The sequence below is a fragment of the Numenius arquata genome, chromosome 15 (genome assembly GCF_964106895.1).
Source record: "Numenius arquata chromosome 15, bNumArq3.hap1.1, whole genome shotgun sequence".
NCBI classification, from domain to species: Eukaryota; Metazoa; Chordata; class Aves; order Charadriiformes; family Scolopacidae; genus Numenius; species Numenius arquata.
The window spans coordinates 14,595,778-14,622,867 of NC_133590.1; the positions used below are offsets into that span (position 1 = coordinate 14,595,778).

A 27,090-nucleotide genomic window follows, 5' to 3' on the forward strand; every position below is an offset into this window, starting at 1 on the left:
CCCTCTCCCAGCCTTTCTCATAGCACAACTGCATCCTCTTTTTATCCTAATTTTCTTGGGCCCTTAGGCTCAGGTAGATGTCTTTATTGCATTACTAGAAGTTACTTCGGTTAACTTTCAACAATTTTTAGGATCGGGTGGGGTTTTAGCTGTTCTGCTGTTAACTTTTTTGGATGGACATAAAAAAAATCTTCATTACAAACCAAAAAAGCAAACTTGGTGACTTTTATGTCCAAAGGCAAAACGGATAAAAGCTTGGCCTTTGCTGCGACATGTATAGATGCATGCTGAGAGCATTCCAATAGCTGCCCCACCACGAGGAGGCAAACAGAGTCACACAAGCCAGTAACGTTTTATTTTGAACCATGGACATTGATCCTCCTGTTGGACCTGAAAGATCTTGTATTTTGTTTCCCATGATGCACCCATGCAATTTGGTCAGTGAGAACGGTAAACAGATGTGTATACACAGGTATTGATTCTATAGAGTACTGCATTATTCAAGAGAGTTGAAACTAAAAGGCCAATCTTTACAAGAGAAGTATTTACTGTAAACTAAAATCCCAGCAACTGAAGCCAGCTTTAGAGGATTAGCACAAAATTCATGTGTTGCATTAATCACTGAAAAGACTAAGGTGAAATAATGCTAAGAAAGAAAAAGCAAATTCAGGGCTACTCTTTTGTACATTGCTTAATCTATCCTGTTAATCACAATCCTATAGCAGGGACTGGGGTTACACACAGGCTGCAGGGATACCTGCAAGGGCAGGCACAACAATGTGCTTAATCTTACGTTTCTTTGGTTTAAAGGTTTTGACCCCCTTAAATTCACTAAAACACAGGCTTTCAGGATACTGCCTTTTTAAAAAGAAAAAATAAAAATCAAATGCACTCATATTTGAACGCTTAGTGGGATAGAAGCCATCTATCATGTAAACAAAGAAACAAAAATTTCAGCAAGTCATAGAATCATAGAATCATTCAGGTTCAAAAAGACCCTTGGGATCATTAAGTCCAATGATCAACCCTACTCTACAAAGTTCTCCCCTACACCATATCCCCCAACACCACATCTAAACAACTCTTAAACACATCCAGGGATGGCGAGTCAACCACCTCCCTGGGCAGCCTATTCCAGTGTCTGACCAAGTGATTTATGGTATTTAAAATAAAAGGGAAAAAATGCTTCTCATACCCTAGACTGAAAGCATTGCTTTGGAAGATCAATGTACTCTATGTCATATTGATTTAGGATTATCTTATTACTCTACATGTATTACTGCATTAGTTAAAGTAATATTGGGATTAACACCTTGGTCAGAATATTAATGCTGACAGGTATATAAATGCAGATTTATATACTTCATTCAACATTTAAGGAAATTTTATTAATCCACAATTAGGTGATGGGCTGTTTTTAAAATTTTATTAATTTAATGTAAATAAAGTACTGAAACTGAACACAAAATGTTTCTGCACCTTGGGTATGAGTTAGTGTTTCTGGTTGTGGTAGCTATAGTGATTACACTAGAATTTTCCCAGGATTTTCAAGGTTGGGGGGTTTGTGTTGGTTTGGTTTTTGGTGTTTTGAGGTTTTTTCCCCCCTCCAGACAGTATTGCCAACTTAGTTCCCTGTTGCTTTTAAAAAGTAATAGCTAATTCAATAAGGTGCTGTTCACTTCCCTGAGACTAGCCAAGGGAAAGTTCTACCATCTCCAAAATTTATGCTTCCAACCCCCTTGCTTTTTTACCAAAGCTTCCAGGTAGTGGTCACTTATCGGCAGAGCTGGATTAAGATCTGGAATATACTAAACCCAAATTATTACAACTTCACGTTCGGATTCTTGGCATAAACTCCTCCTTTGAGGAACCAACCCCGAGGTTAGATCCATCAGACTGGCTCAAAACTAATAGAGAAAGGAGAAGGAAAGAGAGGCTACACAGTATGAAGTAATGCTGTAATAAAATACAATATTTCCTTGAATGAGGAGTTTCCAATACCTTCACCTACAGCAAGTTATGATAACAGCCGCTGCTTTGTATGAAGAAATAAACAGCTTTATGTTACTGACCTCTATCACATATAGCCATGAAATCAGAGTGCAATTGTAGTTATTTTCTGCTTTTTAGATATTCATTTCTCTTCCCTGGTGCTTAAGAGGGCTAACTGAAGGCAGCTTATACTAGATTAGGCTTCCAACACCTTCATGCATTATAGACTTCCAAATACAATTTTTCCCTCTCAGAGGGGGAAAGTGTTGAGTCATTTCTTTTGAAGATCTGATGGAGGTTATTGCTCATAAAAAGAAAAAAGGCAGGTTCAAGGCAGGGCTAAGTGAAAGGCAGCCAGCCGGCTGCAGCCCCAGAGAGAGTCTCCCACGTCTCCCCGGTACTCAGGGTCCCAGCTCCCCTGCTTTGCTCCGCTCAACCCTTCCTGGCTTAAATCAGCCCGGCGCTAGCAGTTTATCCGAGATCATAACGTGGATTAACAAGGCCTCATCAGACAAAACCGTGCGCCAGAAATAATTATGGCTTAAAATGCAAGAGCCTGGCAGGAAGGGATTGTCATTTGTGAAGCCAGTCCATTTAATGGGGAAATAACCCGCGTATTACAGTAGAGGATAATTTGGCAGTTACAGTTTCAGTGGCTCAGAGACATAACATACAGTCTCATCAATGTGTAAGATTAGAAGTAATTAGCCCCTATATGGTAAAGTCATCAGTTAGAAACTAGACTCCATCTGGGGACTTTTTGTAATGATGCCTCAGGGACGAGTAGGATGGGACCTTTGACTTACATGATTTGGAAGGGACTGAGACCTAATTTAATCTGCAAAGATGCAGTAACTGCAGTAAAAGGGATTTTTAAATATGAAACATATTCCCTTTCTCTAAACAAACTAGGTACATTACACTATGGAACAGTAAGAGTATTAATCAAAAGACAGTGAGCAAACAGCTGTTGTGCAGCTGCCAAATAGAAGATGATACAGGATTATACAGAATTGAAGAACATTTAATAAGAATTGAAGAACATTAATAGTTCTTTTTTAAGGGTAAGGTTTCATTTAATTGTGGTGAAAATTAAACACACAACTCCCATTGTAAATCCAAGAGAGTATGTTTTTTTAAAATCTGCTTCTCCAAATGCGTAAATTATAATAAACACTGATTGTCTTAAATAAATAAAAGCTAATTCTCTGCAGAAATAATATACAATTTACTTTTTCACTCATTACAAAAAAAACCAAACTTGCAGCTTTTCAAAGTGGGATACACAGAGCTATTATATTTTTGCTACTGATTTCCATCAAGCAATTACAATCTTCCATTTTCTTAAAAAGGCTTGGCACTTTGTACTGGAGAAACAAAAAAATATAAGTTAGCTTCTCAGCAATGATTGCCTCATTTACATGATCTATCTTCTCCCAAGAAGAAAAAAAAAAAAAAAAAAAAATCACTGTATGCTATTAACATTTTTCTACCATAACTCAATCCTCTGCATTTTGTCAATGCAGAGCTGGATCATTAAAGCCTGGAAGCTAAATGGAAAAGTATTTTAAGGCCATGAACTAAGGAGCGGAACAACAGAAATATACTGATCTCAGAGAGAAAAGAGTACTGAGATGACACATGTAAGTTTACATGCTTCATCATGCGGCTTAAAAAGACTAATTAAAACAGCACTGAACTCATATGTAGGCAAGTCAATGATGAAAGAAGTTACTACCGTCTAACCAACAATCTAACCAGCCTGTTCTAATGTGCGACGACCCTTTTGGTGAAGAAATTTTTCCTAATATCCATCCTAAACCTCCCCTGGTGCAACTTCAGGCCATTTCCTCTTGTCCTATCACTTGTTCCTTGGGAGAAGAGACCGACCCCCCCTGGTTACACCCTCCTTTCAGGGAGTTGTAGAGAGGGAGAAGGTCTCCCCTCAGCCTCCTTTTCTTCAGGCTGAACACCGCTACCTCCCTCAGCCACTCCTCACAAGACTTGTCAATTCTATGTGCTAATCTACCATTAAATGTCTGTGACATTATACATTATTTGGGATTGCCTGTAGAACTGAACTCAATAATCCTTATTTCAGCCAGGCTTGGTGACAGGATATCAAATCAAGCCTCCAGCTATAAATACATTATCCTATACAACACATCCACAGTTAACTGTACAACTAAAAACATGTTATTAGCATGATGACACAGACCATTCACTTAATAAAAAAACTCTAGACAAACCAGCTACTGCCAATAAAGAAGTCACCATCACATCTCACTGGGGATGCATAGAACCATCACAACTCAAATGCTGCCATACTGAGCTGTGAAAATAAACCAGCCATCATCAGCATTTCAAAATAGATTAGTGTTTTCCTTTAACTACAGCGCACACATATGAAATGGCTTCTCCTCTGCACAACAGGGTCAACCCTTATTGTTCTCATACCTGTGTCATTTCTGTGGATATCTATCTGTGCATAATGCAGTTCCACCAGCAGCTGTATTAAAGAATTTCAGGGGGTTCTTTCTTTACTAGAGAAGATTATGTAACCATTTACTCTGTTTTTAGTAAAAGAGCATGATGAGCTTGATGGCTAGTCAATCACCACGAGAAAAATCAACATCAACCTACATGCTCAAGTATTTCAAGCCTTTAAGTGACCTTTCAAGAGGATTTCAGTTCGAAAACACAGTATGAGGAAAAGCTATGGATTTTGGAATTCATCTTGTATCCAAAGCCTTTGCTAAATGTCTCTTAGAGATTGCTAGAAATGTAAAATAAACAGCAGTGGGGATCAAAGCTAGGAAAAAAATGAATTAAGGAAAAGGTGAGCTGGTGTCCAGCCAGTGATCTGGGTCAAGAAACATATATAACTATTTGTCTTTGATTATGTGTGTTGGAAATGCCACTCAGCTTTCAAAACGAGGGAGACTTCTCCTCAGGTAGTCAGTTAGAGAAACTGGGAAAGATGAAGAAAAGAAGGAAAACCCTCACAGAAAAAAAATAGTCCCATCCTAACAGAGCAGTGCCTGTGCAGGAAAATGCAACCGAGAGAAGGAAAAAGGAGAGCTTTACTGGGAAAACTCTGGGGACTAAGGAGGAGAACTGCAAAGAAAGCCTGGCTCCATCTACACCAGAATAGAACAGCACAGTTAATGCTTTTAAAGCTGAGTTTTCTTTGTTGGTTTTTTCTTTTTCTCTTTTTTTTTTTTTTTCCCCCAACTAAAAGCTGAAGAAAAGTTGGTTATAAAAGCCTCTCTATCTTTGGACATAGCAGGGAGGGTGAGTCTTTGGTAAAAAAAGAATAATTGCAAAGAACAGTCAAGACAAGTAAGACTGCATTTATACATGGAGCGTAAAAATAACAACCAAAGCAATGCTAACTGTGTGAGTTCGAAAAAGCATACATCGCGTAGAAGCGCTGAGTAATCCAGAATGTCTGTTTATTTTTAAAAAAGGGATATTGATATCACAGGCATCTCAGAAATGTGACGGAATTAAGATAAATCAGTGGACACTATGAAAAAAAAAAACCCAGTACAAATTATATAGAAATGACAGAAGACCAGGCTGACAAAGGAGCAGAGCCAGAAACCAAGGAAAATATGCAGTAAAGTAGGTAAATAAATAAAATACACACAGCAGTACCTCAAGATCTCCTTAAACTCAATTTCCATCCTAAAACAGCAGAAGTATGCTAAGAACCAATATTTTTCCAGAATGGCCCAGGAAGAGGACCATTACTGCAAAATACTGATACTAAATAAGTTGGGACTTGTCCACAAAAGTCAAGCAATAAGGTAGAGATCTACAAAAATGACAAACAGCTTTCGAAAGATGCATGGGAAGAGGCATGGGGAGATGTGAAACTACTGGGTAGGTACACATATGTCAGAAGATACTTTTTCTGCACAACACCTAACTAAAACATGAACCCAAATGACCATAATCAGGATAATGATGTAACTGGATCCTGGCTCTGACCCAGTGTTGCTGTTATGTTCCTGTCACAGGGACTCTATAATGTAGGCATCCTTTAGAAATAGTTAGGAAAATAAGATCTCAAGAAATAATACAAAGGTGGGTTTGGGGTGGTTTTTTTATTGTTGTTTGGGGGTTGGGATGGGATTTTGTTTGTTAGTGGGTTTTTTGTTTGTTAGTGGGGTTTTTGTGGTGGTTTGGGTTTTTTTTTTTTTTTTCAATTTTTGTTGGTTTGTGGGGTGTTTTTGTTATGGATCAGACATTTTTTGGTGATCTTCAAAGCCATAATGACACTAAACTCCTATACACAGCTAAATGGTATACCGCAAGTATTCATGAATGTGAGCGGACACATCTAGATTAACCCACCTTTCACACAGACAATCTGCAAGAAAATTCTGCCCTTTCCAAGGAGTAAATTGTTCAAATAAATCCATTATGCAATTATTTTAGTATTTATAAATTGCACCAAAAAAACACAGCAAAAGGAGTTTGTAGCTACTGTTCTCTTTGATGTATATTTACAGAGGAATTCAATAAATTAATGAAACAGAAACAAGTTTAGAAGTTCCACTTCAAACTTATTTGTGCCAAAACAACACACGCTGGGCTGAAAAAGAAACCTCTGTTCTAAAATAAAAGCTAAGCTGTTTATGGAAAAACAAACCAGCACATTCAAAGCTTTTGCCCATCCCATATTTTGGTAGGATCCTCTGGAGAACAAGGTCATAACTTTCATAGTCTGTATTGCTGTTAGGAAGCAACGACAGATTTATTGTAAAGATTTGTCAGCAACAGTGGTGAGGTCACTGTGCCCCAATACACAGAAAATATTCATCTACCTGTAACCCTATCGCAGTTGCAGGCTAAACATTTCCTTCCCCAACCCCTTGGCTTGAGGAAACATGTATTTACCTTATAAAGCTGTAATTCTGCATCAACATTCAGCTAATTGGAGGTTTGCTGTCATTAATTTAGATAATATACATTCATCTTACAAAAATAGCTTCTAGCAGCTTCTTTAATTTAACCTTTCTTTTAGCCTTCTTTTTTTACCGTCACACAACTAGCAATTCAGTGCTCACAGATGACCTTCCGGGCCCCAATCATGGCATAACAATCAATGGTAGAAAATTCATAAAACAGATTAAATTCTACAGTGTTCGCTTTGATGAATTAGTGGAATTTGTTCCCTTTAGCGGCTCAGAGTTAATCTTTGATTTTTAGCTGAGTGTACCACATTGGACAGAGTAAACCAGGAACACGTATTTTTTGTTACTCATGTAGCTGTAGCGGAAATAGAGCCCCAGCATCCATTGCAGTAAAGCTGACTTTTAAAGATTTTTGCTGTTTATCTCTGTTACCTCGCTACTTAAAGCAATATATGAGGAGGAACTGCCCATGACAAAGTAATTCTGTATAAAATTTGTGATTATTACATTATACTATAACGATTATACTTTCCTACCTGGTGTCACACCATGGCAGAATGAGGCATAGCTGAGGATCATTTTTCCCACAAAGCAAATGATCCCAAAGTAAAAAATTAACCTCATCAACCGCAAATCACATGACATGTTTTTGTTCAACGTAAAATTATTATTCACCATTTAAATTAAGGATTGCAAGGGAAATTCATTCTGAGCTTTTCCCATTTCCCTCATACACACAATTTGGCTAATGAACCAAGAAACCAATTAGTGAAACATCTCAATTTATAGCAGGTTGAGGTAATCTTTAGCCAGGGCACAGTTAAAACTCCTGCACTGTGAAAAGAAGACTTTTCATCTTCAGAAAGAGCACTGTGGAGTTAATGAACCCTCTTAATGCAAAGCTTCAGTGATGGCACTATTTGCCCAAAGACAGAGACTTCACCTCTCTCCAGCAGCGCCTACCAGAAACAGCAGAATCTGTGTGAAACCTCTAAGCAAATGCAGCATTTTCTTGCTGTTGACATTTTGTGGATCTTGGTGTATTTTGGCAGGTGGGTGTACAGTCCATGGTGGTACAAGGCAGAGGTGGGATGTCTATGCAGAACTACGTTTTTTGGAGAAGATTCATTTTCACATAGCAGTTGTCCTCTTGCACGTACAGTTCCCTCTTACCACCGTGCCTGAGTTTTGCATCCAAGGCATTGTGCTGAAGACTTTCTCCCAATTTGCAACCCTACTCATGGGGTTGGGCTGATCTGAGCCCATGCCTTGTACATGGCTGAGGAGATGGACTCAATAGAGGCCAGTTTCCAGCTTCAGCACAGAGCCAGGGGTGTCTTCTGAGGTGCCCTGGTCCCATGAATCCATCGAAAAAGTCTCACGCTTTAGAGACAAGAGGTGTGAGAATTCAAAGAGAGGAGGTGGAGGAGACAGTGCTCAAACCAGCTGATGGGCTAATGGGGAGGGCATATCTCAACTCCCATCTTCCCAGGCGCTGGGATCCTCAGCCCAAACCCACTCCTTCACATCAGGTGTTTCAGCTATTTTCTCTAGTTATAGGTAAATGGCTCATTAAAGGGCTAAAGAACCAGGAGATGGACTCTAGACCTGAGATTCAGAAGTGTATTTTCCCAGTTCCCAGAAGAAACCCATAGCTGGGCTAGCGGGTGGGTCAGGTAAAAGAAAAACAAGAAGGTTCATGGGATGTAAGAAAGCACATAAAGGAATAGGGGAGGCAATCCACTGCTATAACAAAATCCTTGCTCCAGGGACTGCTCATGCATTTTGCACTACAAAAAGTACTTGAATAAAGTACATTAAAAAATAAGAACCAAGACTACAACCCAGTCATTCCCTTTTGCTGCTGCAAAACCAACATAAGTGGCAGTAAGCTCTGTAACACAGAATATACCCTTGTTTGCTAAACCGCATTTCTTCCATGGGGTTTTCATCCTACTACCACCTGTTTCTTTTCGTTGTATTATCACCCTTGGTTAAACTGATTAAAGGTATACGTCCTGGACCAGAGAGGCATGGTGCACAAGTGCAAGACTTGCATCAAGTACTTCTTCCTCTATTAAACCATATCAAATCCTCACAGACCAATGTAGGACCCCAAAATATTTCCCACTTCCCCAGCCTTTCTACCATTTCTCACACACCTCCGTCCTCGATACCATACTTGACATCCAGAAGTCAAATCCAACCCCACCTCTTCACGTGTCAGCGTGAATACCTTGCAGCTAAGTGGGGTCTCAGGGGGAGCTCACCTGAGCTGGAAGAAGGGTAGAGCTATAGGGTTATGGAAAGGACCTCCACAAGATATTGATTCTTTTTTGGGGTATTGCCTGTATGGAGGCATTTATCTCACGCAGCTCAGTTAAGTATTTCTACGAAGGCACGTGGGAGCAACCCATCCAATATTCTAGTAGCACTATGGTGTGCACACTTCACCATTTGGGAATCCCAGGTTTAGAGGAATTTCATTTCAACAGGAGAGCGCTTCCAGGGATGATCCTCTGCTGATACCCTTTTGTGGAATCAGCCTGTGCAAGCCCTTGGAGAAGGAGAGAAGCAAGAGAAGCAAAGCCCTTACACTGGAAGCGGCGTCTGCCTGACACATGCACATTTAATGAGTCCCAGAATTGGACACAATTCAGAAGTTGTATATAGACAGACTCAGATGGCTACAAACATGAAGTGCATGAAATAATTTGAACTACTCAAACATTATTGAGCTGCAATCAACTAATCACTTAGGAAAAAGACCAAGAGTCACAAACAGCTTAACATAAACATCTTTTCAGCATGCGAGAATAGGCAAAAAGGAAAACAAGTATTAGGCTGCATAAGGAACAGAATGCATTATGGAAAGTGCAGTAGCACTAAACATAATCCAGTGGTATGCTAAAGTATTCTGTCTACTACTGATCTTATCTGTAAAATTTTAAGGAGACATAAGTTGTTCAGGTATATCTGTTACTTTTAGCCTTTAGGTACCGAGTGTTCTTATAGCAAGAATTTGGGAATGGGCAATAAATATGGAAGGCTTTGTTTCCTAAGCTCAGTGCATCAATAACCCCAAATTTTCTGAAAAAAATATTTAATTCAAATTCAACTAAGAGTTCCTCTGAGGCCTGGGCTCAATTCGATGCTAGGTGGTAGAAGTCAGCCACTTCCTTTTTCCTTAGAACAGCAAAGAAAAAGGAGAATGAATTTGACTTTATTTACAGCAATGGTAATATTATGAGAAGCATGAGACCTGGTAATTGAGTCAGGAGTAGAAGTGGAAGTCTCCGGTGACAGCCTGTAATTGTCAGAGCTCCGGCTAAATTCAGCAGACACGGATTCAAGTAATATTTTGAATGCCTGGATAGTACCTGTATCAAACCTGGTCTCTGGACATCTAGAGATTTGTTTCTCACTGCATTTTGGTCCTTCCATTTTAATACAGCAAATATTAACCAGAAAACTGTGTGGATAATTCTCCACTTCATGCTAAAAATATTTCATATATAAGCGCATAAAAAAAATTCCATCCCCTAGCAACCACTAGATTCCTGCTTGAAACGGTGATGGGAAAGATGGGGCTTCAGGAATGTTAGAGTCAAGTAAGGATTCTGTGGGTGTGAAATTGTTGGCAATTATGTCTGATCACTGGCTGCACATGTTTTTGCTGAGCGTGTTCAGATTTATTGTAGAAATTGGCCTGAAGTATTACCGAATTCCGGGAGCCCTGATTAAAATAAACTGCGTTCAAGATACACGTACTGCAGAGAGACTCTCGAGTCCAGGGAGAGCTCTGCACGAGCGGGAAGTGTCAGACACCAGAACAACAACAAATTAAAGAAATGAATCGTCTCAGGAAATATTATTGCTGGTTTCCGAAAACACGCTAAAACGCAGTTGCTACCTGAGGAGCGCACAGGGGAAGAGAAACAACATTAAAAGTAATAAAACAGAATTCAGATGTGAGTAAGAGGAAGAGAAGCTCACTGAAGATCCAGACAGTAAATGAGCATAGATGATTAAGACTAAGTCATTACATGGGAACCTGCCGTGATCATCTATCAGCTGGAAGGTTGGAAAGGTGGTCCCAGCAGCAAGAGCATTTTGTGCTCATTCCTTAGCTGCTCCTCACAGACCCTGGACAGGACTTCATTTACCAGCCCGTAAAATGCAGACAGGAGCACAAGTTTCCCTGCAGCTCGCTGAGCCATTCCTCAGGTTTCTCCCCCCTGACTCTTTTTTGCTCCCCAAGCTGGATGAGCTCCTGGAAGGAGCCACCAAAACAGCTCTCTAACTCTGCACAAGCCTATCAACCCACATTCTAAAGCCTAACTAACACTTCTCACAAGCATTCCCTGTGCAGTCCTATTTGTTTTGGGGCAGGTTTGCAGATAGCAACACAATTTTGGAGTCACAAACGTGCCCCAACCAGGAGCTGGGATCCTGCCCCGTTGCAGCCCTTGCACCCTACGCCAGCCTTGCAGGGTGAAAACAATAGATGCCTATGCAAGAGGGGACCTTTCTCCCAGCCCCCTGATGAGCCCTGAGGAAGAAGAAAACCCTGGTTTTATGAAAGAGGGCTCAGAGACCCATTTACAAGCCCTTTTATCTTTCCACCTGCAAGAGAAAAGGGACCTGCAGAGGTGTTTGGCTCCTGTTCTCACATCCTCCTCCCACGTACAATAACCGAGTCAGCCCACGTTTCCCACAGGAGCGACGCACATGAAAGTGATTGCTGATGGCTCCGCTGCCGAGGGAGGCTTTGGCTTTGGGCAGCATGGCAGCGTAGAAATTGCCATCAACCACACAACGAGGAGCTGAGAGACCGACACAAACTGCTGGCCAACAAACTTGGTCTCCTGCCTCCACGGAGGATGCAAAAAGCAGATCAAACCTTTTTTAATGATCCCATGTTGCCACTGTGAATGTGGGTATCAAGGAGGTGACATAAGCGCGGTTGTGTTAGGGATGACTCCCCGGGCAAGACTTCAGCCCTTTGGCTGAAGAACAGAAGATCTTTTCCCCGAAACAAAAGTACTTATCCTTTGAGCACAGAAGCAACTTTCTCCTAATTTACTCACAACCTTTAGATTAATTGGCTGTTCTAAAATGTTTATAGGTAGTATTATGATGGTTTCCTTTTAAAGAGATTTATTTTACAGCTAAATTGCTGGTTTGTATTCTGAAAACTCAGCTGCAAGGTTCCACAGCTTTTGGGGGGGGGCGGTCTTTGGGATTAATGTATGAAATTTCTGTTTCTCAGGCTGTACTATCTGCTTTTTTTAGTCATCCTGCTATGAGGCATTTCTCCAAGAAGGTGATTTTCCCTCTTGCTCACCATATCTCTGATAGAAAATGCATTTTATTTAGCTAATTAAATATAGCTGTATTGTACATCAAATATCAGTAATAATATAAGACAGTAACATTACGTCTACTGTGAGAACAAGTTGCAATATACATTGTTATCTGTAATCTATCACTGTGATAACAATTTGATGTAGCTGTGCTTTTAAATCTCTGCTTGGTAGAGTGACTAGCAAGCACCGGGGTCTGGCAAGTAGTTTTTGGGAAAGAGTAATGACGAAGACAAGGATCCTCCTCTGTGCACCTTCCCAAAGATGATGCAGAGCCTTGACTGCCTATGGAGGAGCCCGTGGGGCCGCAGCCCAGGCAGACGCTCTGCTCCTAGGTCCAGATTTACCAGCTTTTTACCAGCACTCAATTAACGTGCTGTCTTTTGCTGGGTTTCTCTTCCCAGCCCCATCTCCAGTGGTTGTCCATGACTGTGTCCTCAGCTTTCTGCTCCTCCTCTCTCTCTCTCCAGAGTATTACCAACTATATTTTTTCCTGCATTCTACATCAACTGGTACAATATAGAGAAAAACTCCTTTGCTCACATGTGCCTCGTATGTGTATATTTTGGGTAGGACATGCTTATGTGTGCACAAAAACCTGCTATTTTTTCTCCATTTCGTAGCTTCCTTAATATGAATAATTAAACTTCTATGCTGAGTACTAGTGTATCCCAGTATTTCAAGATCTAATCTAACCTAAAACAGCTTAGGTTTTTATACATGCTTTTTTTTTTTCCCTCCCAAAGGATTTCACAAGCTGCAATCATAGAATGATTAACATTAAGCCCTTTCTAGAGCAGTCAGTAGAAGGCATACTGATAACTTGCCTTCACTACCCATTTCAGTGAAGCAAAAGAGGGAAATCTTAGCTAAGCGCAACAGCTAAATATCAACCGATAGAGGAAATCTGTGGGATGCTCAGAATGCAGTAAATGTAGCCAGTGTTTCTTCTGAAGTGCAGAGAAGTAAATAAAGATATTTTTTGTGAACAAAGTTTACATTGCTCCAAATTTTGGAGCATGCTAAATCTAATACTTTGCTCATCAAGTTGTGGTCTTCACCAGATGCATAACACCTACAGTTCTTGATGACCCACTCTTCTACCACCAATGTCCATAAATCACCAAAAATGGTCATGAAAAGAAGCAAACAATTTTAAGTATCTATAAGCAGAGATGAGCTCCTAGAAATTGGCAGTGCCCATGGCCAGGTTCTCTTGGGCACTGAAGAATGCAAACACAAGGCTCACATTCATCTCCATTAGTATTTTTAGTCAAAGCTTAAATAACAGTAAAACAAACTAATCTGTAAGAGAAAATACACGTTAGCATTTTGATTAACAGTTATTATGTCTATTTCCCATCACCAGACAACAGTGAAATACATGATGATGTTTTAAGAAATTTTTTTTCAAAAAGGTTAAGGGTTCCCTGAATTCAAAGGGCTGGCAAACACTGGCCTGTAAGATTAATGGCACTGGCCCTGACATGTGCTGCGTATCCTCAATACATCTGGACTCTAGTTGGAATTAAAATTCATATTGCAGTAGCAATTAAAAGACAGAACTAGGTCATGAGCTGTTGTTCAAGGCACTACGTAAGCAAAGAAAGAACAAAAAACCCCACCCAGAAGCAAGCAGCCTTTGCCCTAAAAATTTCAACATTGAGAAATGCAGAAATATGAGATAACAAAAAGAGGAGGATACAACAGGAAAATCAGAGTTGGGGTGTTTCAGCAATGCCATGCTATGTGCTCACGTTTTCACCAATCAATGGCTGTTACCACTGGGCAGTTCTCTATTTGCATTATGACAATTTAATTTTGAGGTGAGGACAGGGAATGACCGAGCTGGCCATGCTCAGCACCCACCAAGAGCTGAACGTTCTCTGGTGAGCGTGGCCCTGTGCGCACGGGCTGGTGCTGCACGTGTGATACGTCTCTTTACACCTACACGCAGCCTTGTTTGCAAGAGTCATTTCTGTGGCTGGAAGATTTTTATAAAAGAAACCATAGCAACCCTCCTAAATCTACTGGAGCAGCAGTTAACAATTTGCTAGGTCCATTCTGGTAGGCAGCATTTTCTTTTCTCCCATTAAGTCTGTATCTCCATCCAACTATTTTATTCTGTATGGAAATGATTGTATGAGAGATATATCCAGAACGCACTCTATGGTATATCGTACTCACTGTGACAATGCACATTGTATTGTCCACATCCAATTCTAGATGTAGGAAATGAGAATGAAATCCCATGGCTTCTATTCCTTTTTGCAAAAGCTCGCCGAGAAATGTTGTGCTGTTACCTGCAGGTGAGCAGGGAATCTCACTGCAGAATTCTCTTCTGGCTTTGCAATGCTGCATAATATTATTAATGGAAGTGAGAACCAGCCTTCAGTTTAATGGGTGTCTCATTTTCATTCACGCAGTCACATGAGCAAAAAGATGGTTGAATGAAATTTAGCAAAGCGAAGACCAGCCACATCGTTGTTGATTAAACCTTGCTTTCAGTATAATTTAGCCTTAAAAGTGATATGTTAAAAAAACCTGACTACCCAGGAAAAAATTACCCTCCTTCTGTAAGACTTTGGAGGGGAACTTCGCCTGTTAAATTCTGATATTATCGGGAACAAAAAAATTCAAAAAAATCATTTAAAACACATTTCCAAAATAGGAAATAGGATTGATTTACACGTAGAATCGTCTGACAGCTGTGACTGTGTTTGCTTCACCTCCGTGGCAGAAATGCTGGATGTGAGGAGAGCTGAACCAGCACTGTACTGGTGACACGGAGAGGGGAACGGGCTCCTTTTCCGCATCCAAAACACAGCAGTTGGTGGTTTCAGAAGAAACAATAGGCAGAAGAGTTGCAGAAAGTAGCTGCCCGTGTGCGGCCACGGGCTCTGCCTTGCTCTCACTTCCCATTGGCGATTTCCAAGCCAAGCCATGCAAGGTATCTCCCCAGACTGCCCAGTTGCTGTGTACTCAACCCCCCAACTTTATTTTACATGTATGCAGCAATAAGAGCCACTACAAGTCTGGATAGACAGAAGTATAAAAATACATGCAATCAATTAAATTCAAATCGTTAGATTTGAAACACAATCCCAGAGGCGCTCCATGCTACCCACGAGGGCTGCAGCTTGCGTTACCTTCTGCTCGGTCTTCTGATGTGCAACACTTCTTCTTTTCCATATTCCATGTTTATCCTGAGCTTTACTACAGATACAAAGGAAATTGTATCTATAGTCTCTTGACTTAATTCTTCATCTTCCAAAAGATGGCCAAAGTAACTGGAAATAGCTAATTTCATCACTTTTTATTACATGTTTTGTTCTGTACCATTACATCCTCTGTCCCTTATAAAGGCTGCACTGATGGTCTTTAATCATCAGGAAAGGTTTATATAAAGGAGGCAAAGGCATATTTTTAGTTGTTTGTGATACCATTAATAATTAGGGTCCTGCACAGGATTGTAACACACCATCAAGTCAGGATACAACACTCAGAAAGGGGCTGCGTATGCTTTGCAGGGAGTTGAGGAAAGATTAAACAAGTTCAAAACAGGCAGTGGTCATTGCCATACACCTGGCAGTAGTTTATGCTGAATTTTCCAGTTGTTGCTGGTGGACTGTCAGGTGCCAGACAGTGCCACAGGAGGGGGTCACAAGCGTAATTCCACAGCGACATCAAAGCCCTTCAGAAAAGTACTGCCAGGAAACGTGAAAACAGCAAAAATGGCAAAGTGGATGCTACAGAAAAACACCGCAGTATTATTCAGAGTAATTCACTCGGATCGCTTGACTCTGACAGCGACTGAAAAGGTTTTTTAAGATTCACCCACAACTGAAGGAAGTATCTTGCCAGTAATAGATTAACTCCTTTACCGACTGAGGAAACAATTAAAGACTTGGTTGAAAGATAACACATTTCTCTCCTCTGGGGCCACTGATGCCTCAAACCATGGAAATACCAAACAGCTTCCAACAGTTGTTCATTACCGTAACGGTTAGAGGGAGACTCCAGTGTCTAATAATATTTCTAACATTGCTTCTCTGAATGTAAGTGAATTATACTTAAAAAAAAAAAAAAAAAAAGTTTAACCTTTGAAAGCATACCATCATTTACTGCTCATAATGCTGGAGATCATTTTGAAAGGCACCACTGTCAACTAATGAATGAAAATGAACACACTCTTCCAACTAATTGCACTCAGCACAGTACAGCAACACGCGCTACAGACAGCGCTTCAAGTCAGCCCTTGAAGGCTATGAAATATAAAGTTTTCAATCAATGTTTTTTACTCATCTACTATAGCAATTTCAGGCCTGGAGGAGATGCTTTGTTCACCAGTCGTGGCTACATGACAAGGCTGTGGCATGGGCCCTCAATGTGCTTTACAGCTTAGGCTTCTTCAAATGCAGGTTATAAAAACAGTTGCTTTCTGCCTGTTAGTAATTACTGTCAACCATTAGGTGACAGTTCAGTAGTTGTCATTTACATATATTAAGGCTGACATTCAGGTTCAGAACTTCCCTTTTTGTAGCTCTGAATGATTTCATCATCTGCAGTTCAACCAAGAAAGAGTCTGGGGCTCTCTCTTCTTGCTCCCAGCCCACTCTTCTGCTCAAGAAATCAAATCTGCCTTGGATATCACTAGGTGTCACTACTGGGTGCACACACACACACAAATCCTCCTCAGGAGCTCAGCTAATTCCTGAACTAATTACCCCACTGGGAGGAAGAAATGCGCTTTCCCAAAGAACTATGCGATTCAAAACTTGAGGATGAATCTTTCATGCCTGAATTTTACATGCCGTGGGAGTACAACTGACGTGTTACACCATCACACAACCACGATAATGAATGTTGCACAGCGCCGATGGAAATCTGAGAAAGGTTTGGGCCCAGGACCACACACATAGGTTTGAGTGTGACTGTCCTCTGCTCACTCCTCCCTCTCTGGAGGGATACACAGACAGAAATGTCATGTGAAACAGGAGCAGTGTTATATGAAAGAAGAACGCTCTTGAAACATGCCCTGGGGAGATATCAGCTTGGGGTTGGGCTAGACCGCAAAGAGGGTGAGGACTGCTGCTTCTCCAGGCCTGGCTGCTCCCAGAAGAAAGGGATGTACAGCAAAGGAACACATGGAGAACAAGTGAAAAACCTTTATTTTAGGAAGTTCATATGCACTGCAGTTTTATCTGTGCTGTTGTCATATCAGCCCAGCTTTTCCCCTTAGAAGCCACTAGAGAGCTACTAATAAGCTTACTACTAATTAAGGTGGTTATGTTGGTTTAGTCTTTTGTCAAGGTTAAAGACCAAACCGAGTCATCCACAATGTCATGTGGTTTCCTTCTGCTGGAGACTCTTCCCTGCTCATGCACGTGGCACTGCTGTCCCCAAGGTCCTACACACAACAAATGTGGCAAGTGTCCCATCACAAGAACATACTGGACCACGGGATGCGTCTCCTGCTCCAGGCTTTGCTCCATAGCCAGTGGCCAAATTGTGCTACGTGGCTGTGACCTGGGAGAAAGTAAAGTAAGTGGCTGACGTTCAGCCACTGCTTGGCTTTCCCAGGGCCACGGTCCCAGCCTTTGCTCAATCCCCACGCTGTGCGGGCTGCACGCTGGCTTTTCCAGTCTGTCCGCTTTCTCTGCCACCTGCTCCCAGACAACTGCAAAACTACAGCCAAAAAATTTCCTCTACCTGTACTTTGAAACTCGCCTTTTATTTTGTGCATTACTTGGGCTTAGAACTGGAGGTTTGTGTTGTTTTAAATATCTTAGCCCATTTTTTTCAAGCTTTGCCATGGAAGCCCTAAGTAGGGAACCTCAGGATGCTTCCACATCAATGCAGCAAAGTCCATCAACCTTAGCAATGCCCACAGCCAGGCAGAACAGCCACAATGCGCTGCCTTTGTGTCACCAGCCCCAAAGAGCAGCAAAACACATCTTGCACAAAGGAGGGAGTGCTGCCAAACCACAAGGAACCTGCTCCTGCCACCGCTCGCAGCGCGCACACCCAGAGCTTTGCTTGCACAGAGCTTCTAACCTGGGGAAATAGCGGAGACTACGCATCCCCCGTGCCCTCTGCCTTGGGTGGGAAGCAAGGAGACACAGGCGTCCTCTAATGAAGGGAATCATGAGGATGACCTACCAGTGATTAAAGAAAACACCCCTTACTGTACATAGTTTGTATGCACAAAGAAAAAAAAGCAAACAGGCTGCTCCAAGTCACCACATGCATGATTTTTGATTCAAAATGAGCTGAATGACTCCAGAGCACTTTTTTCAGCCAAGTTTTAAAGATTCTTCAATAAATTTGCATGAACAGCCACCTCTGAAATTCCCAATAGGTAGTAAAAATTAGAACGGGCACCTGACTTATGCCCATTGCCAGGAGATCCTTAAAGAAAAATAGCTTCATGTGGAGTTTTTTTTACATAAGTCAACAAAGGAGAATGGATGTAGGAAAAAGTACCCGCAAAACTGCGGTTATAAAGTTCAAGTTAATGTGCAACAAACAGATGTGGGGTTCTGCAGGGATTAGGAATTAGAACAAGATGATGCGATCTTTGAGGTCCCTTCCAACCCAAATCATTCTATGATTCTATAATTGACCTCACAGGCAGGGGACAGAAAGGAACTTACCTGGAGAAACTTCATGCTCCTGCAAATACAAAACACCAGAATCTTTGCCATGTAACGAAGCTGATTAAAGAACAATCAGTTCATTCTCAAGATCTCAATGCAACCAACAAAAAGCCAACGGGTACTTACTACCAGCTTCACTTCAATGTAAGTTTTGTATGCCATCTGGAACCGCCGTCCATTGCATTTTTACCTCATTTCTATTTTGATCCCTTCAGGGGGCACACAAGAGAATATTTCCACAAAGGAAGCATCTTAACCCAGCAATGACTGCAATGGTCGTAGGGTGATGTTCATATCCACACCACCACTGCTGGCATCCAGCACGAACACAGGCCAATGGCTTGCAGAGCACCAGCTCATGACTATTTATACCTCTCAACCCCCATTGTTCTAAAAGCTTTTAAGTAATTAGTTTCCCTCATTAACAGATGCGTTGCCTGGGGAAGGGCACACAGGTGGTTACAGGGCAGCACCATGTGGTCTTGGGGTGGAAAGCTCAGAAGCACCAAGTGGGGCTGATGAGGAGGGTAACACAACCACAACATTTCTACAAATGCATTACTCCCAAGACAGAACTGCAGGTTTTATTTTAGCAAGATCAGAGACCACAACAGCAATAAAAATATTCACAGGACGTTACCACAAACTCCGTGTATTTAAATGCAAAAGATGAATAATATTTATCAACATCGCTCTCATGGAGACCCAAATGTACCTGGTGAGACATCAGGTGTCATAGTGATTTTTTGCTGAAGTTGCATCCTATCCTAAAAGAAGTAAAGTTTATTACACCTCACGTACCACAAAGTAACCTACAAACACAGTCAACAGGGTGAGCAGTGCTATTCCACCGCAAGCACGTCTCTCATGAAATATGTGGGGCTTGTACCTTCTTACTGACACATCTAATCCATTATTCCATTTTTCTCTTTTATACTTTTAGAAGCAAAATAGACATTTGGTAAAGCCTAATTTAATATTATCACTAATGCATTCAAACACATCACTAAAAACTGTGTTGCTAAAATTACATTACAGAAAAAACAGGTAAAACAGACACTGTTATCTCCTTGAAAAACATGGGCCTTCTACTCCGGCACCTCTGATGCGAGTCTATTGAAACCAACAGGATTACTTACGTGAATAAGGATTACTCCCATGATTAAGGAGTGCAGGATTACATCCATTGTTTGCATATCTCCTGTTATTTACATATCCCTATTTTCACCTCTTGTTTTTTTTTTTTTTTTTTTTTTATCTAAAACACAGAGCATTTAATTACTGTTAGCACTAGATATCATTATGCTGTACTTTTATCCTTTCGAAATTTGGCTGTCTCTTGGATGTCAAAGAAAATGCTTTTATGATCAAAACAAAGAAAATAAAGTAGAAGCAGCAGAATCTGGACTATGTAATTAAAAACAAACAAATAAAAAGAGGGGGAGCTTGTTATCCACAATCAAAACTCATTCAGGATTCATTTCATATTCACGCTCCTACCCACGGCCTCTGCTCTTGGGAGCTGATTCTTTACATCAGTTTTTTAACTGTGCCAGGTAGCGAGCTACCTGAGAGTTCTCAGGCAATGCTGATGGTATCGCTACTGGAAAATAACAAAAATCAGACAAACAATTGAAAAAAATATTATAGGTAGGTATACTGATAAGGAATAATGAAGTAAAAACAAGCTTGTCACCTTTAAAGAAGTGGCAAGTCTAGCCTTAGTCTGTCACTGCCATATGCTTTACATACAAAATATATTTTCTCCCTATCCTTAGTAAAATTGGGTAAGTTACTGATGCTTTTCAACTATTTTACGATACAACAGAATATTTAATGCATAGTAAGAATGTTCTGCAGGTCTCAGTTCCTGTTCCCAGCCCAACCAGGGCTGAATAAAGAGCAACAATACAGGTTACAAGTCTCAACAGGGAACCAACATTTCTTATGAAAAAAAAAAAACAAACCACATCTTCTTTCAGATTCTCCAGTTTGACACTGAATTACATTACTCTCAGTTTTGGTTGCAAGAAATCAGACTTGGATCATAAATATGTTTTGGTTTAGTAGTGTGCTATGGGGCTTTAAACATTTAAATAATACAAGTTAATTTAAGAAGGCTTGATCGTAACTTTAGAGTCAGTTCTGTAGATACTGTTTACATGTTTTCTAGAGCTAAAAATAAATATATTGGCTGCCTTTTTGGGGTTCTTTTGGTCATTTTAAAAGCAAAAAGAACGCAGACTATTTTTAGAAGGACTGGTAAAACAATGCACTTTAAAGTTATTGTAAACTGAAAAGAGCTTACAGCGGATTCAGAAAACACCAAAAGTTGCACAAACTTACCACAGCCACCTGTTTTCTTCCAAGAGGAGTAGTTTATGGTCAAGTACAGCTGAGTTACAAAAGACTGTGTTTCCCGGGTCCATTTTGCACAAGGCTTAACCTGAAAATCCACCCGGCTGTGTCGGGCGCAGCGGAGACACGGAGGTTTTCCCTCTCCCGAAGGCATTTCCGTGCTCTCCCGGGACGTGCGTTGGCCCGAGAGCGGCTGGGACAACCGCCACTTGTTGCAATGGTGACAGGAAAAACCAGGATCTGCCCGTTCTCGGGCTGCAAGGGCATGAATAATTCATGCCTTCCACCTCCCCGCATTAGCATGCCGCTCAGGCAGCTCCAATGAAGCGATTCATTTTGTCCTTTGTCTTCAGGAAAAGCTTGCTGGATTAATGAGGGTTATCTGTGATGATAAAACCTGGGCCTGCTGATTTATTTAGTCTGATTGGTTAGACTTTGTGTCCCTAAACACAGGTTTTACGGCCAGAATGTGAATTTGGTTGTGCATCCTCAACCGAAGGTGTGGGTTGTTCGGCTACAGCAACAATATCTAGCTACAGCACACGAATGTTTCATTTTCTGGACTTAGATATTGAAGCTGGGCTCTCTGTTTCTGAGTGCTTCTTGAGGGAAGTTAAGAGGAAATCTCCAAGTACGCTGCTCGCACGTGGTTGTGCGCATATTTCTGTAATGACCTCTTGGACTGCTAAATAGCTGACACCTGGCTTCCAAAATGTTCTTGTTCTAAGCACAAGATAGGGAAAAAAAAACCCACAATGAATCCCAGCAAATTTATAATTTACTTTTTGAAAAAATCATCGTACATTGCAGTGCTATTTTTAAAAGAAGGTTTTGAAGGTGATATTTTTTCAATGTGATATTTTTTTATTTAATCTTTTTTAAATAATCAACAGTATGATTATTTTCCTCAATGCTTACCATCTAGAAACCTACACTGACTGAAAATAATAACAGTAATCATAATTCTGATTAATTGATCCCAAAACTTATCATTGAACACAATGAAGGATTTTTTAATCAATTACCTATGTAGTTATATAACACATTATATACACACAGATTTTACCATCTTATCTGATACTGCCAAGAAGAGCACTGAAATACTATATTAGTTTTGGTATCCATATTCTAAGTAGGACACTGGCAAATCAGAGAGCATAGAAAATCACTGCAGAAATTACTTGAACTCACTAAAGATAAAGGACTTAAAAACATGTGAATCAAGCTGGTTTGCTGTCAAAAAGGATCTTAAGAGTTAACTTGACTACAGTGTATAAAGGGCTTTACAAGGACAAAATACCTGGGACAGAAGTACTTCTGAGGTACATATTTCTAATGGAGGTGGTGATTACCTGCTACAAAAATCTACTGAGTACATTAGTGACCTCTGCCTTTCCTAGATACCCTTCCAGAAGATATGCTTTTGCCAGACAAACAGCAAAAAGTTACTGGACTCAGGACAGCTTTAAAGACTTAAAATGTAGAGAACATAAGAACAAATTTCTTGAAATCCTGTTAGCGTTGTATTGTGTTCCTGTGGTTCATTGAAGTCTCCAGTACAAATCTTCCTACCAGTTGCGTATAGTGATTTTGGTAATCTTGAAATCAAAAAAACTTGCACTTATCTCAAGATTTCATCCAGAGAACCATTACATTGTAATGCAAATTAGGCTGATGAACGTTTCATAGCAGACTTCATAATGCTTGCTGCTGAGGCTTTCTAGAACAACCCAGGTGGATGCACTTTTCCTCCCACCATTTTTTCATCATTCCAGTTAAGACAAGAAAGAAAAACAACCTCGACACAAGGATATGAAGTAATTTCATTTTGCCCGAGAACTTACAAGTAAAGCTTATTTCTGCCTCTAATAGTCTTATTCTAGACTGTTTTAGGCTGAAAAAAGCATGACTTTATTCAGTGTTTGACGTAGATGGGATTGAATGATTTTTAAGACTGATCACCAGCTTAAAACTGCAGCAGGAACAGAATTTGCTAGATTTTGACACAAACTAGAATTTGCTGTTTCTTCCAGATTGCAGATACCATAGGATTTCAAGGTGGTGATTTCAGACATCACTGCTGATGTCAGTCCCTCCTATGGTGGACTTCTAATAATTTTTTGGCCTATGGTGGCCAAAAAATATGTTTTCACCCGAAATAACACTATTTCCTCACCTGCACTAAATGTTGAAAAGGTCCTTCAGGATACGTGCAACACTAAAGGAAAGGTTAGGCAGAAAAGGAGAAGACAGACTGACAGATACTGGCCAACTCAGTACTGGGAAACATTTCCCCGCAGGATGCACCGAGACTGAATTTGCTCTTCGTTCTGTATAATATATATATATAATGATATCTCTGGCTGCAGCTGTGGAAGGGGATTATGCAGGTCAATATCAGCAGAACAGCTTCAGCAATGAAGTTGGCATGTCCTGCAAGTTCTCTAGAGGTCTCCAGGTAGCTGGTGAACAGGAATGAGCGCAAGAGCTATAGAGAAGGAATGGGAACGGCTGCCTACTGATGCCATGTGAGTTTTGCCTGAAAAATTGATTGACGCAGTTGTAGCTCAGACTACCTATTCAGCTGTTGTCACGTACGCAAGTCAGTGACAAATTATGGTTGACTGTGCTTGAAAGCTACAGAAACGTTGAGTAGCATGAGCAGGAAGATGGGGTTCCTATCCATTGCCATCAAAATATCATCTTTTAGTGCTGTTGACAGTTTAATAGCTACTTCTGTACGGTGGAGAGCATTGTGAAGTACTGCCACTATATTATTAACCTAGGCTGGAACTTTCCTGCAAATGCAGAACAAAAAACCACACAAATGGAGCTTCTGAAATAGTTTAAGATTAAAGGTGTGCTGTTCACAACATGAATAGTATCTCTCTAATTACATTTCAGAAGGACCTAGTAACACTTTAACCCCCAATTACGTTATCATATATTTTTTCAGATCAAATTGATTCCATTCCATTTTAAAAATCCAGATGATGGCATTCAGTTCAAATCAAGCATTTTTAATTCCATTTGTTTCCTCTAGGCAGCTGAGCTGGGATGTGGATACGGGGGAGCTATGCAGCCTCCCGCTGACCTGTGAGATACAGCGCGTAGGGCTCCAGTGGGGACCCTCAGAGCTACATCCCTCCAGTAAATCTCCACTGCTCATTTAAAAAAAAAAAAAAAAAAAAAAAAAAAAAAAAAAAAAGCCTTTGTGCAAAGCTGCATCCATGTATGTAATTACTTGAAATCATTCCTAGAATATACTAAGGTGCATCATACCTTTGAAATGGTTTGCAAGGTGTCTGTCACAGTTCAAAGAAGAAGTGTATAATATCTCACAGATTAAGCATATTGTGTAGCTGGGGAGGGACAAAGTGATCTTGTGACTACAGAATAGATTTGGGATTCAGGAGATTGGAGTGTGACTGTCTATTGATACCTTCAAATTAGCTATCACTGTAGTATCTGGTTTCTGTCAAGGTATTGCAGAAAATCAGTGAGATGCATCTAGGAGGTTAGAGAATCAATTCTCTGCTCTGCCCATGTCTGACCCTTCCCTGTTGGCTGTCTTTCAGCGTGTCACCTCGGTTATTTAGCTTTTTTGAGTTGCTGTTCCTTGGCCCATTGGCAGGCCATGTGCTCCCTGCTGAGAGGCCTCTCTACGGCTGCCACCTACCCAAGGTGGCCCCTACCCGAGGTGACATCTACCCAAGGTGGCCAAGCCAGCTTTCAGATAAGACACCAAACGGTGGCTCTTCTGGCACGTGACACCAGGAGGGGCAATGCTCCAGGATGACTGAGGACAACACCATTAACCAGCCCTGCGGTAATGGGGTGGCAGACTTGCCAAAGCCAGGGCTGTGCATTCTGCTTTTTATTCCCCATCTGTTTTTTTTTTTTTTGAAGTACCAGAAAAACAAAGCATTACAAAAATGTCAAGCTGTGAAAAGAAAAGTCAAAAGCCAGAAAATTCAAAGTTAATGCTGATTCTTTAACTCAAGTCATTAACTCGGAGGCATGCCTGAAGGCTGGGCAGAAGCCTCAGCTGAACTCTTGCTGGTTTGTGTAACTGGCTGAGGATTCACACATCTGAATTCATATATAAATACACAAATTTACATACACAAATTTACACAAAATACATATATAAACACACAAATTCATATATAAATATAGGAGGAGAAAAGGGAATGGCTGAGTTAAGAGGCTGGATGCCACTGGTATGGGGGAAAAAAGGGGAGCAATCAAGAGACAGATTTCCTGAGAAATTAGGTAGGGGAAGGGAGGTGAGAGAAGAGATAAGCTCATCCCGGAGACTGCCAGAAAAAGAAAGATTAAGGACACTGACAAATGAGAAAACCAAGAGAGAAGACATGAGTTAAAAGCTGGCCAGGGAAAGAAAGAAGTTCAGACAGGAAAGATAGGGAATAATTGTGAAAAAAAACCCAGAGAGTGAGAGGAGAGCGACTTGGATAGGGATCTGGTATCGATCTGGCACAAAGATGGGGACTGGAGTGAAAATGGAAGGAGGACAATGCTCTCTCAAAGGGGAAGAAATGTAATTAGGACTGTGAGAGGCTGAAGAAGAAAAATCAAGAGAGAAAAAAAGCTCACATTTGGCGGCAGTGGACAGAAGAGTCAGGGCATATTAGATTTGTCCCTCTGGTAGCCAGGCTGGAACATGATTCAAGTCTCCTTTCCTCCCTCTTCCCAGGATGCTTTGCATGTTGAACCTCATAGCTGAGTCCCATCTTTAATTTCTGCTTATTATTTCAAAAATTCAAATTGCACACAAGAAATAGCAACTAAAACAATCATTAAGGCTGCAAATGAAACGCCCCAAAGTAAGAGATTCTAATAAAACTGAGGAGGGAAGGTTTTTGCAAACCTTGCGATACATCTATATATTGCTCTTCTGTTCAAGATCTTAGAGCATTTTGACTCTTTGAAAATACACACAGCTGGATACTTACATTTAATTAAATAGTTTTTAACATAATGACTACAGCAGCTTCAGCATAATTCGCAATTAAAAGCAATCAAACCCAAAATTCAAAATTGCTCTTATTCAAATATCTAGCATCAGTAATAGCCTATATAGTTTTCAATGAAATGGGAGTCATAAAACTACATTCCAGACTTTACAGTTGTAGTAAGTACGGATTTATAGGCAATAAGGAAGTATCTATGTGTACCTTCCTATGCCTCTCATTTATTAGGCTAAAGCTGAGACATCCCAAAAAATGTCTTTAATTAGTTTAAGCACTTAATTTAACAAAACAAGCAGTTTAAACAAACACAAACTACTGTTCTCCAGCCACCATGTACATGAAACAACTATTATTTTTGCAAGATTAATAAAGTCACAGGTGATTTTATAACAACATAATTAAAACATAATTTAAACCTAAGAGCAAGGATGTTTTTTACATCAGGACAGAGTCAAGGGAAAGAAAATATTATCTGTTAATAAATACCATAGTACTGTTTTATATAATTCCTCTATGTTTGTAATATGTATGAAGACACTTCAGAAAACAAGTTGCTTTGTTTATAAAGACATGCAATAAAAGTACTCGTGTAATTTTTCCCTTGAATAAACAAGAACATATTACTGTTCCATCATGTAATCCATACATTAAAGAAGAACAGTGCAATGATGAGAAAATAATTGAAGTTAGAAAGTCAGGAAAAAATACTGATAAGTGGACTGAGGGGATAGTTTGTTGGCTCACATTTCAGATGCATTACATAAAGTGGCTAAATATTTGTATGGAGTGTAATTAA

The 27,090-nt window shown here is 40.4% G+C and overlaps 1 protein-coding gene across 1 annotated transcript in view; it reads right to left on the reverse strand.

The window, feature by feature from the left end:
• Positions 1 to 21,567, reverse strand: part of C15H10orf90 (chromosome 15 C10orf90 homolog) — a 68,441-nt gene extending 46,874 nt beyond the window's left edge. The window contains 2 exon segments of the mRNA XM_074159095.1: positions 21,289 to 21,468; positions 21,471 to 21,567. Coding sequence (XP_074015196.1) covers positions 21,289 to 21,468; positions 21,471 to 21,567 — 277 coding nt within the window.
• Positions 21,568 to 27,090: the final 5,523 nt, after the last annotated feature.